This window comes from Oncorhynchus kisutch, linkage group LG6 (assembly GCF_002021735.2).
Source record: "Oncorhynchus kisutch isolate 150728-3 linkage group LG6, Okis_V2, whole genome shotgun sequence".
In the NCBI taxonomy this organism is placed as follows: domain Eukaryota; kingdom Metazoa; phylum Chordata; class Actinopteri; order Salmoniformes; family Salmonidae; genus Oncorhynchus; species Oncorhynchus kisutch.
This window is the reverse complement of record NC_034179.2, coordinates 30905303-30923919: the sequence shown is the minus strand read 5'-3', so window position 1 is coordinate 30923919 and position 18617 is coordinate 30905303. Positions and strand designations below refer to the sequence as shown.

The 18617-nt window shown below is 42.0% G+C and overlaps 1 protein-coding gene across 4 annotated transcripts in view; it reads left to right on the top strand.

Annotated features, from left to right (window-relative positions):
- Positions 1-18617, top strand: part of LOC109892685 (protein POF1B) — a 30554-nt gene that overhangs the window by 6578 nt on the left and 5359 nt on the right. For all 4 annotated transcript variants that reach the window (XM_020485397.2, XM_031826592.1, XM_020485398.2 and 1 more), the window contains exons 3-4: positions 16244-16452; positions 17215-17248. In XM_020485397.2, the coding sequence (XP_020340986.1) occupies positions 16244-16452; positions 17215-17248 (243 nt within the window). The remainder of the gene's footprint in view (positions 1-16243; positions 16453-17214; positions 17249-18617) is intronic.

Here is an 18617-nt window from a genome sequence, read left to right as displayed (position 1 = left end):
GAAACTTAATTGGGAGGAAGGATGTTTGATATGCTTTTACATTTGTAACACAAACCATTTTTGAGAAAATCATGATTAAAGTGACAATTTTAGGCCTTTTTTAGAGCTATACAGGCCTCATGTAAGGCCCTATGATCCATGAACTGTACATTATACAGACAACACCTCCTAACAGTGTGCTCTAAAATATGGAGCATCGCTACATTCTAAAATACGATTTTACACATGAATGAGAACTCCCTCAGCTGGTGATTTGCTAAATGCGCAATCCTACAGGTTAATGACCTATAATGTACATTTCTATGTATAAAATGTATCATTTGCTCAGAAGGAGCAGAGAGCCACTCTGGAAATGTGATGTGTTTTAAGAGTATATTGTTCTAAAAATAAGCTAAATCAAAAAGGGGCATTTAATGTGAAAATGTTTACTTCAGAATATATCCATACATATTTTATAGCACACTGTTAGGAGTATGACACCAAGGTGTTGTCTGTATCATGTACGGTTCATGGATCATAGGGCCTTACAGGAGGCCTGTATAGCTCTAAAAAAGGCCTAAAATGGTCACTATCATCATGATTTTCTCAAAAAATGGGTTGTGATACAAATGTAAAAAGCATGTTAAACATCCTTCCTCCCAATGAAGTGAGAATTGCCAGAGCACTCTGTGGTACCTAAAAATATATTTGGACTAAGCTGCTGTGGAATTGCCCATAAAATACAATCTCCTAACAGCAATCCTTCAGACCTGGTTGTTAATTAACTATGATAAGGATAAGCATATTCCGCTCATAATGACATGTTGTCTTGACTCACAGCCAACATCCTAATGATATAGCCCATGTGCATGCAATACAACATCGTAAGATAAGAATGTAAAATAGAAGGGCTTGTTTGTTTCTGCATTCTTCTAGCACAATATCTATAGCTCAGCTAACACCTTTATTTTTATCATTCTCTTTTACCTGCTTCTCCCTGCTTTCCCACCGTTTCTCCTGCATAGTTTTCTCTCCCATACCATTACCCCATAGTTTTCTGTCCCATACCATTACCACATAGTTTTCTGTCCCATACCATTACCCCATAGTTTTCTGTCCCATACCATTACCACATAGTTTTCTGTCCCATACCATTACCCCATAGTTTTCATTCCCATACCATTACCCCATAGTTTTCTGTCCCATACCATTACCCCATAGTTTTCTGTCCCATACCATTACCCCATAGTTTTCTGTCCCATACCATTACCACATAGTTTTCTGTCCCATACCATTACCCCATAGTTTTCTGTCCCATACCATTACCCCATAGTTTTCTGTCCCATACCATTACCACATAGTTTTCTGTCCCATACCATTACCCCATAGTTTTCATTCCCATACCATTACCCCATAGTTTTCATTCCCATACCATTACCCCATAGTTTTCTCTCCCATACCATTACCCCATAGTTTTCATTCCCATACCATTACCCCATAGTTTTCATTCCCATACCATTACCCCATAGTTTTCTGTCCCATACCATTACCCCATAGTTTTCTGTCCCATACCATTACCACATAGTTTTCTCTCCTATACCATTACCCCATAGTTTTCTGTCCCATACCATTACCCCATAGTTTTCATTCCCATACCATTACCCCATAGTTTTCTGTCCCATACCATTACCACATAGTTTTCTCTCCTATACCATTACCCCATAGTTTTCTCTCCTATACCATTACCCCATAGTTTTCTCTCCCATACCATTACCCCATAGTTTTCTGTCCCATACCATTACCCCATAGTTTTCATTCCCATACCATTACCCCATAGTTTTCTGTCCCATACCATTACCACATAGTTTTCTCTCCTATACCATTACCCCATAGTTTTCTCTCCTATACCATTACCCCATAGTTTTCTCTCCCATACCATTACCCCATAGTTTTCTGTCCCATACCATTACCCCATAGTTTTCATTCCCATACCATTACCCCATAGTTTTCTGTCCCATACCATTACCACATAGTTTTCTCTCCTATACCATTACCCCATAGTTTTCTCTCCTATACCATTACCCCATAGTTTTCTCTCCTATACCATTACACCATAGTTTTCTCTCCTATACCATTACCTCATAGTTTTCTCTCCCATACCATTACCCCATAGTTTTCTCTCCTATACCATTACCCCATAGTTTTCTCTCCTATACCATTACCCCATAGTTTTCTCTCCTATACCATTACCCCATAGTTTTCTGTCCCATACCATAACCCCATCGTTTTCTCTCCAATACCATTACCTCATAGTGATCCCCCTCCCCTATACCATTACCTCATAGAGATCACCCTCTCCTATACCATTATCTCATAGTGAACACCCCCCCCCCCTTTACCATCACCTCACAGTGATCACCTTTTCCTATACCATTACTTCATAGTGATCACCCTCTCCTATACCATTAACTCATCGTTGAACTCTCCTTCTCCAATACACATTCTACAGCCTGAGGTCAGCATAACCCCTACGCTAGTGCTCTGCTTCACTTAGAGACAGATATACAGTACCAGTGAAAGGTTTGGACACACCTACTCATTCAAGGGTTTTTTTTCATTTTTACCATTTTCTACATTGTAAAATAATAGTGAAGACATCAAAACTATGAAATAACATATATGGAAGCATGTATAGTTGAAGTCGGAAGTTTACATACACTTAGGTTGGAGTCATTAAAATTTGTTTTTCGACCGCTCCACAAATATCTTGTTAACAAGATATAGTTTTGGCAAGTCGGTTAGGACATCTACTTTGTACATGACACAAGTAATTCTTCCAACAATTTACAGACAGATTATTTCACTTATAATTCACTGTATCACAATTCCAGTGGGTCAGAAGTTCACATACACTAAGTTGACTGTGCCTTTAAACAGCTTGGGAAATTCCAGAAAATTATGTCATGGCTTTAGAATCTTCTGATAGGCTAATTGACATAGTTAAACGAGACCTATATCAACATAACCTGAAAGGCCACTCAGCAAGGAAGAAGCCACTGCTCAAAAACCGCCATAAACAATCCAGACTATGGTTTGCAACTGCACATGGGGACAAAGATCGTACTTTTTAGAGAAATGTCCTCTGGTCTGATGAAACAAAATAGAACTGTTTGGCCATAATGACCATCGTTATGTTTGGAAGAAAAAGGGGGAGGCTTGCAAGCCAAGCGAACATCATCTCAACCGTGAAGCACGGGGGTGGCAGCATCATGTTGTGGGCGTGCTTTGCTGCAGGAAGGACTGGTGCACTTCACAAAATAAATGGCATCATGAGGCAGGAAAATTATGTGGATATATTGAAGCAACATCTCAAGACATCAGTCAGGAAGTTAAAGCTTGGTCGCAAATGGGTCTTCCAAATGGACAATGACCCCAAGCATACTTCCAAAGTTGTGGCAAAATGGCTTAAGGACAAAAAAAGTCAAGGTATTGGAGTGGCCATCACAAAGCCCTGACTTCAATCCTATAGAAAATGTGTGGGCTGAACTGAAAAAGCGTGTGCGAGCAAGGAGGCCTACAACCTGACTCAGTTACATCAGCTCTGTCAGGAGGAAATGGGCCAAAATTCACCCAAATTATTGTAGGAAGCTTATGGAAGGCTACCCAAAACATTTGACCCAAATCAACAATTTAAAGGCAATACTACCAAATACTAATTGAGTGTATGTAAACTTCTGACCCACTGGGAATGTGATGAAAGAAATAAAAGCTGAAATAAATCATTCTCTCTACTATTATTCTGACATTTCACATTCTTGACCTAAGACAGGGAATTTGTACTCTGATTAAATGTCCGTAATTGTGAAAAACTGAGTTTAAATTGATTTGGCTAAAGTGTATGTAAACTTCCGACTTCAGCTGTAATAACCAAACAAGTGTTAAACAAATCAAAATATATTTTACATTTTAGATTCTTCAAAGTAGCCACCCTTTGCCTTGATGACAGCTTTGCAGACTCTTAGCATTCTCTCAATCAGCTTCTCCTGGAATGCTTTTCCAACAGTCTTGAAGGAGTTCCCACATATACTGAGCACTTGTTGGCTGCATTTCCTTCACTCTGTGGTTCAACTCATCTCAAAACATCTCAATTGGGTTGAGGTTGGGTGATTGTGGAGGCCAGGTATTCAAATGCAGTACTCCATCACTCTAATTGGTCAAATACAGCCTGGAGGTGTGTTGGGTCATTGTCCTGTTGGAATAGCAAATTATAGTCCCACTACACGCAAACCAGATGGGATGGTGTATTGCTGCAGAATGCTGTGGTAGCCATGCTGGTTAAGTGTGTTGAATTCTAAATAAATCACTGACAGTGTCACCAGCAAAGCACCATCACACCTCCTCCTCCATGCTTCATGGTGGGAACCCCACATGCGGAGATCATCCGTTCACCTACTCTGCGTCTCACAAAGACACGGCAGTTGGAACCAAAAATCTCCAATTTGTACTCATCAGACCAAAGGACCGATTTACACCAGTCTAATGTCTATTGCTCATGTTTCTTGGCCAAAGCAAATCTCTTCTCCTTATTGGTGTCCTTTAAAATCAAATCAAATTTGATTTGTCACATGTGCCGAATACAACAACCTTACAGTGAAATTCTTACTTACAAGCCCCTAACCAACAATGCAGTTTAGTAGTGGTTTCCTTTAGTAGTGGTTTCTTTGCAGCAATTCGACCATGAAGGCCTGATTCACACAGTTTCCTCTGAACAGTTGATGTTGAAATGTGTCTGTAACTTTAACTCTGTGAGGTGCAATCTGAGGTGCAGTAAATTGCCAATTTCTGAGGCTGGTAACTCTAATGAACTTATCCTCTACAGCAAGGTAACTCTTGGTCTTCCTTTCCTGTGGCGGTCCTCATAAGATCCAGTTTCATCATAGTGCTTGATGGTTTTTGCAACTGCATTTGAAGAAACTTGAAATGTTCTGCGTTGACTGAACTTCTTTAAGTAATGATGGACTCTTTGCTTATTTGAGCTGTTCTTGCCATAATATGGACTTGGTTTACCAAATAGGGCTATCTTCTGTATACTACCCCTACCTTGTCACAACACAGCTGATTGTCTCAAATGATTTTTAAAGCTTAACAAGGCACACCTGTTAATTGAAATGCATTCCAGGTGACTACCTCATGAAGCTGGTTGAGAGAATGCCAAGAGTGTCACGCCCTGACCTTAGAGAGCCGTTTTATTTCTCTATTTGGTTAGGTCAGGGTGTGATTTGGGGTGGGCATTCTATGTTGTCTATTTCTTTGTTTTTGGCCGAGTATTGTTCCCAATCAGAGGCACTTGTCTATCGTTGTCTCTGATTGGGAATCATACTTAGGCAGCCCTTTTTCCCACTTTCTGTTGTGGGATCTTGTTTTTGCACAGTTGCTGTTAGCCCTGCAGAACTTTACATTAGTTTATATTTTGTTGTTTTTTGGTGTCATTTTTAATAAAATAAAAATGTACGCCTACCACGCTACACCTTGGTCTCCTTCCGACGACAGCCGTAACAAAGAGTGTGCAAAGCTGTCATCAAGGCAAAGGGTGGCAACTTAATTTAACACTTTTTTTGGTTACTACATGATTCCATATGTTATTTCATAGTTTTGATGTCTTCACTATTATTCTACAATGTATACAATAGTAAATATAAAGAAAAACCCTTGAATGAGTAAGTGTGTCCAAACTTTTGACTGGTACTATAGGTTTAACTATATGGAAACAGATACAAATGTAGGATCTTAATTTAAGCCAGTTTGCTACAGCTGAAAAATGATCCAGCAGTAACAGGACATGTGTTTTTTTATGTGGATTATATGGATATTTTCCGTAAGGGAAAATCAAGTCTGACGTTTCAAAGTGGAATTTACAAACTTCAGAAGCCTTTTTAAACCTCAAATACACTACATGTATAAACAAGCATTGCATGAAGTTCTCCTACAACAGGGTTATCAAATTAAAATATTTAGGTTTGACTCAAAGGGTATCTTGACCTTACAGTCTGGTAACCTATGTGTATTTGTATAGATATAGAGAAGTTTCACTCCGGGTTTAGCTAACCTCACCATTGTGCTTGAACTTAGTTATGCATGCCCAGTTCAGTTGTATCCATATAAGTTGAACTCCGTGCTATGGAGGGGCAGCAGCATAAAGTGTTTACAGAGCATGTTGCTTCTTGCCTCAGGTGTTGCTCTGTTCTCCAAACCGGTTGAGTGGCAGCCAGCTTCAGGGCCAAGCCTGTCACCATAACCTCTACCAACTACCTCTCTTTCACTGGAAGAATCCCTGGAATGTTTCCATATCAGACACACCCAACCAGGAGCCAGGCGAGGTTCAAGGACACTCTCCCTCCACACGGGTGATTACACCCAAAACACAGCAATGCAGGCAGGAGCGAATAAGCCAAACTATCACTTATCTCTCCACATTAAAAAGCCCCTTATTAATAACGCCTAAATTCTTATTCACAATGACGGCGTACCCCGGCCAAACCCTAACCCGGACGATGCTGGGACAATTGTGCGCCGCCCTATAGGACTTCCAATCACAGCCGGTTGTGATACAGCCTGGAATTGAACCAGGGTCTGTAGTGATGCCTCTAGCACTGAGATGCAGTTCCTTAGACCGCTGCGCCACTCAGAAGCCCAAAGGTTAGCGCCCGACATGGCGTTAATATCTGAGATGTTATGACAGAAAGGGTAGGGGAGAGAGAAGGGGAAATAGAGGGTGACCGTTTTTTAGATTATTACAGTATTATAGAGCAGTGAGGAGGAGCTCCGTGGACCCTTTCTGTCCAGAAGGAATTTTGCCATTCATTGTAGCCATTGGCGCTCTATAGTTGCTTTTTTCTCATAGTCTCTTGTGTCAATTAACTTGTGACATTCTTTGATTACTCATTATACTAATGAAGTCAGATTTAATCAATAAATACTATAGTCAGTTTAAAAATGGCTAAGGGTACACAAGACTGTGTACATATCTGGCTGTGTTGGCTAAATCACTACATATCCCATTGGACCAAGCGGGGAGAGGCTGCCCGTTTTTACAGTTCCAGGACCTGTCAGAAACGTCCAATGATGCCGGTGGATCCCAAAACTGAATTTGGACCCGCGTTAAGTAGCAATGATATTCTTCGCCACCTTTGTCTTACGACACACGAAATAGCATGAACCAGTCATGACTATTCAACAAAACAAATCATTTTCAAGTTTCTTTCCAGCAAATGTCTTAGTTATATGATTGAATAACTAGCAAAGGAGTTATGAAGTTGAGGGTGCAGTTTTTATGACGTTTGGCAATGTGGGATGGAAACTATCATTGTTCAGCCAGTAAAAAACAGGGGAAACAAGCTCGGGACAGGATATAGCTTTTTATGCCCTAATATCAGGAGCTGGCGTTTGATTAAACAATTCTGAAACAAATACATCAGATGACAAACATTTAAGTAGAGCGACTCGATATACAAATCCTGAAATCAGCTGTAACTGTTAAAAGTAAAACAAAGCTTAAAACGATGTTTCCGTGAACCTGAATCCAGAAAATTGCACAGCAAATTATCCAGTGTTTGACCATGTTAAATTTTACCCTGGGCCGGTGTCTATACTGGTCCACACGTTTGAGTGTTAAATTAACAGTGTGCTTTGTGCTGACAATGTTACACTTTGTTAATGTTAGGCAATGAACACTTTCAGTGTTATGCAATAACACCTCATATAGTATTTTTAATATTGCGTTGAACCCCCCTTGCTTACACCAAGAGGTTCATATCTCTTGACAAGGTTGGGTAATGGACATTTACAAAAATATTTACAGGTCTTTATTGCCACATGCTCTTATGTAAGCACTTATACTGTAAATACTTTAGAACTGGCAGCAGACATGCTAAAACGTTAATGAATATAACCATAGACCACTTAAACTGGTATAACACTTCTTGAAAGTCACACCCCCCACTAAGCCACTCCCCCAATATAATTTCCCAGCGTGTCTTGCCAATTCGAGTGAATTGTACAGTTACAACCCATGACTATGTTTATTAGTGACATTAGTGAGACATGCTTGTTGAATTCATTCATTTTCATTCCTGTGGACTTCACAAAGTGAGTTTCTACAGTAGGAACATTTTATATTTTCTACATTGTAGAATAATAGTGAAGACATCAAAACTATGAAATAACACATATGGAATCATGTAGTAACCAAAAAAGAGTTAAACAAATCATTTTAAAAATATTTTATTTTATTTTAGAATCTTTAAAGTAGCCACACTTTGCCTTAATGACAGCTTTGCATTCTCTCAACCAGCTTCATGAGGTAGTCACCTGGAATGCTTTTCCAACAGTCGTGAAGGAGTTCCCACATATGCTGAGCACTTGTTGGCTGCTTTTCCTTCACTCTGTGGTCCGACTCACCCCAAACCATATCAATTGGGTTGAGGCTGTGTGATTGTGGAGGCCAGGTCATCTGATGCAGCACTCCATCACTCTCCTTCTTGGTCAAATAACCCTTACACAGCCTGGAGGTGTGTTTTGAGTCATTGTCTTGTTGAAAAACAAATGATAGTCATACTAAGCACAAACCGGATGGGATGGCGTATCACTGCAGAAAGCTGTGTTAGCCATGCTGGTTAAGTGTGCCTTGAATTTTAAATAAATCACTGACAGTGTCACCAGCAAAGCACCATCACACCTCCTCCTCCATGCTTCATAGTGGGAACCCAAAATGAGGAGATCGTCCGTTCACCTACTCTGCGTCTCACAAAGACACGGCGGTCGGAACCAAAAATCGCAAATTTGGACTAATCAGACCAAAGGACAGATTTCCACCGGTCTAATGTCCATTGCTCGTGTTTGTTGGCCCAAGCAAGTCTCTTCTTATTGACGTCCTTTAGTAGTGGTTTCTTTGCAGAAATTTGACCATGAAGGTCTGATTCACGTACTCCTCTGAGCAGTTGATGTTGATATGTGTCTGTAACTTGTGTCTGTAACTAACTATGTGAAGTACAATCTGAGGTGCAGTTAATTGACCATTTCTGAGGCTGGTAACTCTAATGAACTTATCCTCTGCAGCAGAGGTAACTCTGGGTCTTCCTTTCCTGTGGTGGTCTTCATGAGATCCAGTTTCATCATAGCGCTTGATGGTTTTTGTGACTGCATTTGAAGAAAAGTTCAAAGTTCTTGTCATTTTCTGCATTGACTGACCTTCATGTCTTAAAGTAATTATGGACTGTCATTTCTCTTTGCTTATATGTGCTGTTCTTGCCTTAATATGGACTTGGTCTTTTACCAAATAGGGCTATCTTCTGTATACCACCCCTACCTTGTCACAACACAACTGATTGGCTCAAATGCATTAAAAAGGAAATAAGTTTCACAAATTAACGCTTAACAAGGCACACCTGTTAATTGAAAACCATTCCAGGTGACTACCTCGTGAAGCTGTTTGAGAGAATGCCAAGAGTGTGCAAAGCTGTCATCAAGGCATAGGGTGGCTACTTTGAATAATCTAAAATATAACACTATTACTACATGATTCCATATGTGTTATTTCATAGTTTTGATGTCTTCACTGTTATTCTACAATATAGAAAAAAAAGGTTTTAAGTAAAGAAAAACCCTGCAATGAGTAGGTGTGTCCAAACTTTTGACTGGTACTGTGTGTATATACAGTTGAAGTCAGAGGTTTACATACACCTTAACCAAATACATTTAAACTCAGTTTTTCACAATTACTGACATTTAATCCTCGTAAAAATTCCCAGTCTTAGGTCAGTTAGGATCACCACTTCATTTTTAGAATGTGAAATGTCAGAATAATAGTAGAGACAATTATTTAAAAACAAGACAAAACAAATGGAAAATCAAATCAAATCAAATTTATTTATATAGCCCTTCGTACATCAGCTGATATCTCAAAGTGCTGTACAGAAACCCAGCCTAAAACCCCAAACAGCAAGCAATGCAGGTGTAGAAGGTGAAACTCCCTAGAAAGGCCAATACCTAGGAAGAAACCCAGAGAGGAATCAGGCTATGAGGGGTGGCCAGTCCTCTTCTGGCTGTGCCGGGTGGAGATTATAACAGAACATGGCTAAGGTGTTCAAATGTTCATAAATGACCAGCATGGTCAAATAATAATCACAGGCAGAACAGTTGAAACTGGAGCAGCAGCACGGCCAGGTGGACTGGGGACAGCAAGGAGTCATCATGTCAGGTAGTCCTGGGGCATGGTCCTAGGGCTCAGGTCCTCCTAGAGAGAGAAAGAAAGAGAGAATTAGAGAGCACATGTGGGGTGGCCAGTCCTCTTCTGGCTGTGCTGGGTGGAGATTATAACAGAACATGGCCAAGATGTTCAAATGTTCATAAATGACCAGCATGGTCGAATAATAATAAAATAATAAAATGAAAGGTGGATCGGCGATGGCTAGAAGACCGGTGACGTCGACCGCCGAACGCCGCCCAAACAAGGAGAGGGACAGAAGTCGTGACACCTTTAAATTGTTTAACTTGGGTCAAACATTTTGGGTAGCCTTCCACAACTGTGTGTATGTATATATAAACTCAGCAAAAAAAGAAATGTCCCTTTTTCAGGACCCTGTCTTTCAAAGATAATTCGTAAAAATCCAAAGAACATCGCAGATCTTCATTGTAAAGGGTTTAAACACTGTTTCCCATTCTTGTTCAATGAACCATAAACAATTAAGGAACATGCACCTATGGAACGGTCGTTAAGACACTAACAGCTTACAGATGGTAGGCAATTAAGGTCACAGTTATGAAAACTTAGGACAGTAAAGATGCCTTTCTACTCACTCTGAAAATACCAGAAGAATGGTGCCCAGGGTCCCTGCTCACCTGCGTGAACATGCCTTAGGCATGCTGCAAGGAAGCATGAGGACTGCAGATGTGGCCAGGGCAATAACTTGCAATGTCCGTCCTGTGAGACGCCTAAGACAGCGCTACAGGGAGACAGGACGGACAGCTGATCATCCTCGCAGTGGCAGACCTCATGTAACAACACCTGCACAGGATCGGTACATCCGAACATCAACCCTGTGGGACAGGTACCGGATGGCAACAACAACTGCCCAAGTTACGCCAGGAACGCACAATCCCTCCATTAGTGCTCAGACTGTTTGCAGGCTGAGAGAGGCTGGACTGAGGGCTTGTAGGCCTGTTGTAAGGCAGGTCCTCACCAGACATCACCGGCAACAACGTCGCCTATGGGCACAAACCCACCGTCTCTGAACCAGACAGGCCTGGCAAAAAGTGCTCTGCACTGATGAGTCATGGTTTTGTCTCACCAGGGGTGATGGTCGGATCCGCGTTTATCGTTACCCCCGAGGCCTGTACTCTGGAGCGGGATCGATTTGGAGGTGGAGGGTCCGTCATGGTCTGGAGCGGTGTGTCACATCATCATCGGACTGAGCTTGTTGTCATTGCAGGCAATCTCAACGCTGTGCGTTACAGGGAAGACATCCTCCTCCCTCATGTGGTACCCTTCCTGCAGGCTCATCCTGACATGACCCTCCAACATGACAATGCCACCAGCAATACTGCTCATTCTGTGCATGATTAACTGCAAGACAGGAATGTCAGTGTTCTGCCAAGACCAGCAAAGAGCCCGGATCTCAATCCCATTGAGCACGTCTGGGACCTGTTGGATCGGAGGGTGAGGGCTAGAGCCATTCCCCCCAGAAATGTCCGGGAACTTGCAGGTGCCTTGGTGGAAGAGTGGGGTAACATCTCACAGCAAGAACTGTGAGAGGAGGAGATGCACTGCAGTACTTAATGCAGCTGGTGGCCACACCAGATACTGACTGTTACTTTTGATTTTGACCCCCCCTTTGTTCAGGGACACATTATTCCATTTCTGTTAGTCATATGTCTGTGGAACTTGTTCAATTCTTATGTTCATACCAATATTTACACCTGTTAAGTTTGCTGAAAATAAATGCAGTTGACAGTGAGAAGACGTTTCTTTTTTTGCTGAGTTTATATATATATATAAACTTTTAACCACAATACGTTACATATTTTATACTGCCTTACTTTGATTGCCATGTTTTACCACAACACAGTAGTGTTAGGGACCTACAGGTTTACAGGCCACATCAGACCTTCAAGTCACATGCGCTGGCTTGCAAAGTGACATATAATTCCTATTGGAATCCTGCCAGAGTTAAGACTTCCAACCATTGGGATATTTATACACTGGCAACCTGCATTCAGAATAAATGTCAGGGTTAGCAACATTGATAATGGATACTACCTAAAAAAACATTTCAGTAAAAGGTTGAATAAATCTAAGGGGGAGCGGTAATTACCCAATTCTCATTTGCACTCAAACATATCAGTGTGTGTGCGTGCTTTACGTGTGAACATAAACCAGCTGAAAACCATAGCTTCCTATTGGCTCAGTCTCCCCTTTGGAATCTGGCCTGACGGGCTGCTGTGCGGTTCCACCACACCTACCATGGTTTGACATTTGATATGGAGGAAGAGATCAGACAGAGAACACTATCTTCTCTCAATCTACTGGCAGTGAAACCAGGGAAAACCAGACTGAAACTCTGATCAGATCAGGCCAAAAACATAAACATCCGATTTCTAGATTTGTGAATTAGCCAAGATATTACATCAAGGGATATCTGAGACTCTTTCTACAGCCCATTCTTTTTCTCTGACGTTTTCAACGTAAAATGATTATTATTCTGTTTTTATGTCACCTTTATTTAACCAGGTAGGCCAGTTGAGAACAAGTTCTCATTTACAACTGCGACCTGGCCAAGATAAAGCATAGCAGTGCGACACAAACAACAACACAGAGTTACACATGGAATAAACAAACATACAGTCAATAATACAATAGAGAAAGTCTATGTACCGTATGTGCAAATGAGGTAGGATAAGGGGGGGAAGCAATAAATAGGCCATAGTGGCGAAATTATTAAAGCATGGCAAATTAAACACTTGGGTGATAGATGTGCAGAAGATGTGCAAGTAGTGATACTGGGGTGCAAAGGAGCAAAATAAAATAAATAACAATATGGTGATGAGGTAGTTGGATGGGCTATTTACAGATGGGCTATGTACAGGTGCCGTGATCTGTGAGCTGCTCTGACAGCTGGTGCTTAAAGCTAGTGAGGGAGATATGAGTCTCCAGCTACAGTGATTTTTGCAGTTCGTTCCAGTCATTGTCAGCAGAGAACTGGAAGGAAAGGTGGCCGAAGGAGGAATTGGCTTTGGGGGTGACCAGTGAAATATACCTGCTGGAGCGCGTGCTGCGGGTGGGTGCCTCTATGGTGACCAGTAAGCTGAGATAAGGCAGGGCTTTATCTAGCAAAGACTTATAGATGACCTGGAGCCAGTGGGTTTGGCGATGGATATGAAGCGAGGGCCAGCCAATGAGAGCATACAGGTCGCAGTGGTGGGTAGTATATGGTGCTTTGGTGACAAAACGGATGGCACTGTGATAGACCGCATCCAATTTGCTGAGTGTAGTGTTGGAGGCTATTTTGTGAATGACATCGCCTAAGTCAAGGATTGGTAGGTTAGTCAGTTTTACTCGGGTATGTTTGGCAGCATGGGTGAAGGATGCTTTGTTGCGAAATAGGAAGCCGATTCTAGATGTAATTTTGGTTTGGAGATGCTTCATGTGAGTCTGGAAGGAGAGTTTACAGTCTAACCAGACACCTAGGTATTTGTCATTGTCCACATATTCTAAGTCAGAACCGTCCAGAGTAGTGATGCTGGACGGGTAGGTAGGTGTGGGCAGCGATCGGTTGAAGAGCATGCATTTAGTTTTGCTTGCATTTAAGAGCAGTTGGAGGCCATGGAAGGAGAGTTGTATGGCATTGAAGCTCGTCTGGAGGTTAGTTAACACAGCGTCCAAAGAGTGGCCAGAAGTATACAGAATGGTGTCGTCTGCGTAGAGGTGGATCAGAGAATCACCAGCACCAAGAGCAACATCATTGATGTATACATAGAAAAGAGTCGGCCCGAGGATTGAATCCTGTGGCACCCCCATAGAGACTGCCACAACAGGCTCTGGACAACAGGCCCTCCGATTTGACACACTGAACTCTGTCTGAGAAGTAGTTGGTGAACCAGGCGAGGCAGTCATTTGAGAAACCACGGCTGTTGAGTCTGCTGATAAGAATGTGGTGATTGACAGAGTCAAAAGCCTTGGCCAGGTCGATGAATACAGTTGCACAATATTGTATCTTATCAATGGCGGTTATGATATAATTTAGGACCTTGAGCGTGGCTGAGGTGCACCCATGACCAGCTCGGAAACCATATTGCATAGCGGAGAAGGTACGGTGGGATTCTTAATGGTCGGTGATCTGTTTGTTAACTTTTCTTTCGAAGACCTTAGAAAGGCAGGATAGGATAGATATAGGTCTGTAGCAGTTTGGGTCTAGAGTGTCTCCCCCTTTGAAGAGGGGGATGACCAGGGCAGCTATTAAGCTATTGCCTACAATAGACGGGCCCTATCTATTGATTGTCCTGATATAGGACAGCCAGCCATTATGAGGCACCAGGATCCAGTCGCTGAACCAACCCTATCTCTGAGTGGATGAAGTGGAAACTGAGTCAGTGTTGTGAGAGCATGATGGTTCTTCCTGTACTGACCTGTAAAATGTAGGGGCGGCGGCTCATTCTAATATTTTGCGGTGTGGTTTGCTCACAGCTCTTTTTGTGCAACTGTGAGTGAGAGAGTCATTCCAGTTTATCTAATCTGTTGTGTTTTGTCTTTACATATTAAATATGGCTACGGTTAGTTATGGTCTTTTGAAAGACTCCTTTAAGGCCTTGTGTCAGTTGAGGACTGTTGACAAAATCAGTGGTTCTCAATTCTCTCCTCAGGGACCCCCAGCTGTTCCAGGGCTAGCACACCTCATTCAACTTGTGAATTAACACCTATGGAATTTTAATATCGCTACCAGAAGAAAAACCCTGTTTCCTCAAAATGTTCTTTGTAGAACCTTTGAGATTAAGAACAGTTCTTTATAGAACCATTCTCAATAATGGTTCTATGAAGAACCCTAAAAAAGGCTTATTGCACAAAAAAGGGTCATGGCTAGAAGGGATACAGCTGTTGTCAAATTAGCGTAAATGTTTTTTAAGGGCTAGAGCCCTGCACAGGCATGAATTTTAAGGCCGAGCCCTACCCATGCCCGTGACGTTCAGGCCCTACCCTACCCAAGCCAAATTGCTTCTGCTAAATTTGAGTAAATCCGTTAACTGCTCCTCTCTGTCTCACTTGATCGCTCCCTGCGCACGGTCAGTTCGCTCTGCATGCACTCTGCTTTGTCTGAGTACTATTAATATGATTCCAATGGAGTTTCCCATCTCCTCAAAAGTATCTCTGGCTCTGCTCAACGACCAAAGAGACGTGAGAGAGCAGTAAGCTACTTTTGGTCACTCTAAGCAAATGGCTCAGCTTCAAAATGTTAGTGATCAATTTGGTGATACCCGAGCACTACCCGTACTTTAGTTATTGATGAAAAACAGGCTATACCCGGTCCTAACACGATGTATAACGTCGTGGCCCGTCGAGCTCGGATCGGGTAGCAGAGTTCTGTTAGAGGCCCTCTGGCCGCAGAGACAACATTTTGCGATTTTAAAGCATGCAATTCTACATAGTTTGGGGGCGGAAAGAACATTTTAAAGATAGTTTCCTGCAATTCTATTCATTTTGTCATGGGGCTGAGAGAATAATTGCATTTTCAAAGCTAATTTCCTGCAATTCTACACATTTTCCCATTGAGCTGAGAGAAAATGTACCATTCTACACATTCTGCAGTGGCTCATGCCGTGTTCTTATGTGATCTGAGTGACTTAAACATTATAGCAAAATCAATTGCGGCCCCATACCATGCCATTTTTTGCATTATAGATTCTCCCTGACTGTCTAGTTTTTATTTTGGTGAGTCGTAGTTCCCCAAAATGTACCTATTAAATCATATATTGTTCTATTATCTTTTCTACATACTTTATATCTAGTTTTAGTCATTTAAGTTTACACTGAAAACGTTTTACCATACCGAAAATTATATGATTAAATTTGTATTTTTGGGGCAAGGAAGAGTTGCATGTGTTGTATTGTAGGAAACCGACTTTCGGGTAATTGATTCAATGATTGTAGATGTCTCTCTCTTTTGCTTGTGATAGATTGATGTGTAAGATTGAACTTTTTCCCTCTCTTTTTCCTCAGGAGGTAGAAGAGGACAGTGTGGAGGAGAGGGTGGTGGAGGTGGTGATAGAGAACGTGTCTCAGGTGAAGAGGAAGTGCAAGGTGAGGGAGGTACAACCACTGGTGAAGATGGACACGCGTTTCTTTGGAGAGCTGCTGGCGGAGGTTTATAGGAAGAACTGTGACATCCACACGTGCATCTCAGAACACGTGGCCAAGATACGCGGACGGTGGGTTTAGGTTTTTCAACATAAAGCCTTATTAATGTGTATTTCCTCCAGCACCAACCATAAAACATAACATACTAAGAAAAACAATAAGGAAGCAAGACAGAAACCAAAGGGGGAAAGTACTGTAACTCCATCTCCTTCTAAACTGTAGGGGTAGTTTCGGGTGCTGGTTGAGTATTTAAATAATCAGTGTTAGCTCTGGCTCTCCTCACCTCAGTTTCACACTTGGTTCAGAATGTCACCATTGCTCTAATTCAATTTGTCATGCTAGATCATAAAATACTGGATGAGGTTTGTCAGGTTAGGTCATAAAATACTGGATGAGGTTTGAGGCGCAGGCACTACAGTATTGGTGGAATATAACGCTCCTGGGGCAATTAAAGAACATGCTCTAGTAGTCAGATTCAACCCATTTTACATAAACTTTCTAGACTCACTAGCTAGGCCATATAATATGTACAGTAACGCTGTGGAATGCACAACTCCCTAATGTTTCTGGGGATAATCTGCTCACAATGTTTCCCAAGGAGTCCATTAATTACAACTGTCAGTCAGACCTCTCTCTTTCTCTAGACTCTGTTTACTCATAGTACCTGTGATTCACTGAGCAAACACACCCCTTTCCCTGTCCTGCATCCATGTGAACCTGTGTAGAGACACAGCAATGATTTATAGACCAGTCTGATTAGAATTAGACTAAGTGTGTGTGTGCCTCATGACCTGTCATGTTCTTCAGTGTTTACCTTTCCATCTCTCTCCCAGGAAACACCTCCTGGACCCCAGCAACGACTACAAGGTACAGCAGGGAGGGAGAGGCGGCTACCATGATGGTTTTACACAGTACATCATATAAGTCTTGTACCGTCCGGTTTAAACAGTTACAGTGCATTCTGCAAGTATTCAGACCACGTTACAGCCTTATTCTCTCATCAATCTACAAACAATACCCCATAATGACAAAGTAAAAACAGGTTTAGAGTTTTGGTGTGCAAATGTATAAAACAATATTTTAAAAATAAATATGACATTTACATAAGTATTCAGAACCTTTACTCAGTACTTTGTTGAAGCACCTTTAGCAGCGATTTCAGCCTTGAGTCTTCTTGGCTATGACGCTACAAGCTTGGCACACCTGTATTTGGGGAGTTTTTCCCATTCTCTGCAGATCCTCTCAAGCTCTGTCAGGTTGTATGGGGAGCGTCACTGCACAGCTATTTTCAGGTCTCTCCAGAGATGTTAGATCTGGTTCAAGTCCAGGCTCTGGCTGGGCCACGCAAGGACATTCAGAGACTTGTCCAGAAGCCACTCCTGCGTTGTCTTCGCTGTGTGCTTAGGGTTGTTGCCCTGTTGGAAGGTGAACCTTCGCCTCAGTCTGAGGTCTTGAGCACTCTGGAGCAGCTTTTCATCAAGGTTCTTTCTGTACTCTGCTGCATTCATCTTTCCCTCGATCCTGACTAGTCTCCCAGTTCGTGCCGCTGAAAAACATCCCCACAGCATGATGCTGCCACCACCATAGGGATGGTGGCAGATTTCCTCCAGACGTGACGCTTGGCATTCAGGCCAAAGAGTTCCATCTTGGTTTCATCAGACCAGATAATCTTGTTTCTCATGGTCTGAGAGTCCTTTAGGTGCCCTTTCGGGAAACTAGAAGTGGGCTGTCGTGCCTTTTACTGAGGAGTGGCTTCCGTTTGGCCACTCTACCTTAAGGCCTGATTGGTGGAGTGCTGCAGAGATGGTTGTCCTTCTGGAATGTTCTCCCATCTCCACAGAGGAACTCTGGAGCTCTGTCAGAGCGACCATCGGGTTCTTGGTCACCTCGCTGACCAAGGCCCTTCTCCCCCGATTGCTCAGTTTGGCCGGGCGGCTAGCGCTAAGAGTCTTGGTGGTTCTAAACTTCTCCCTTTTAAGAATGATGGAGGTCAACTGAGTCTTATAGCAAAGGGTCTGAATACTTATGTAAATAAGGTATTTCTGTTTTTTTTATGATTTTAAATGTTCTATTATGCGGTGTTATGTGTAGATTGAGGAGGATAAATATTTATTTGATCCATTTCAAATAAGCCTGTAACGTAACAAAATTCGGAATACTTTTTGAATGCAGTAGGGAAAAGCACAATGGTTTTGTTTGTAACTTCATTTTCTCACTATGCGCTCAAAGTGCTCTT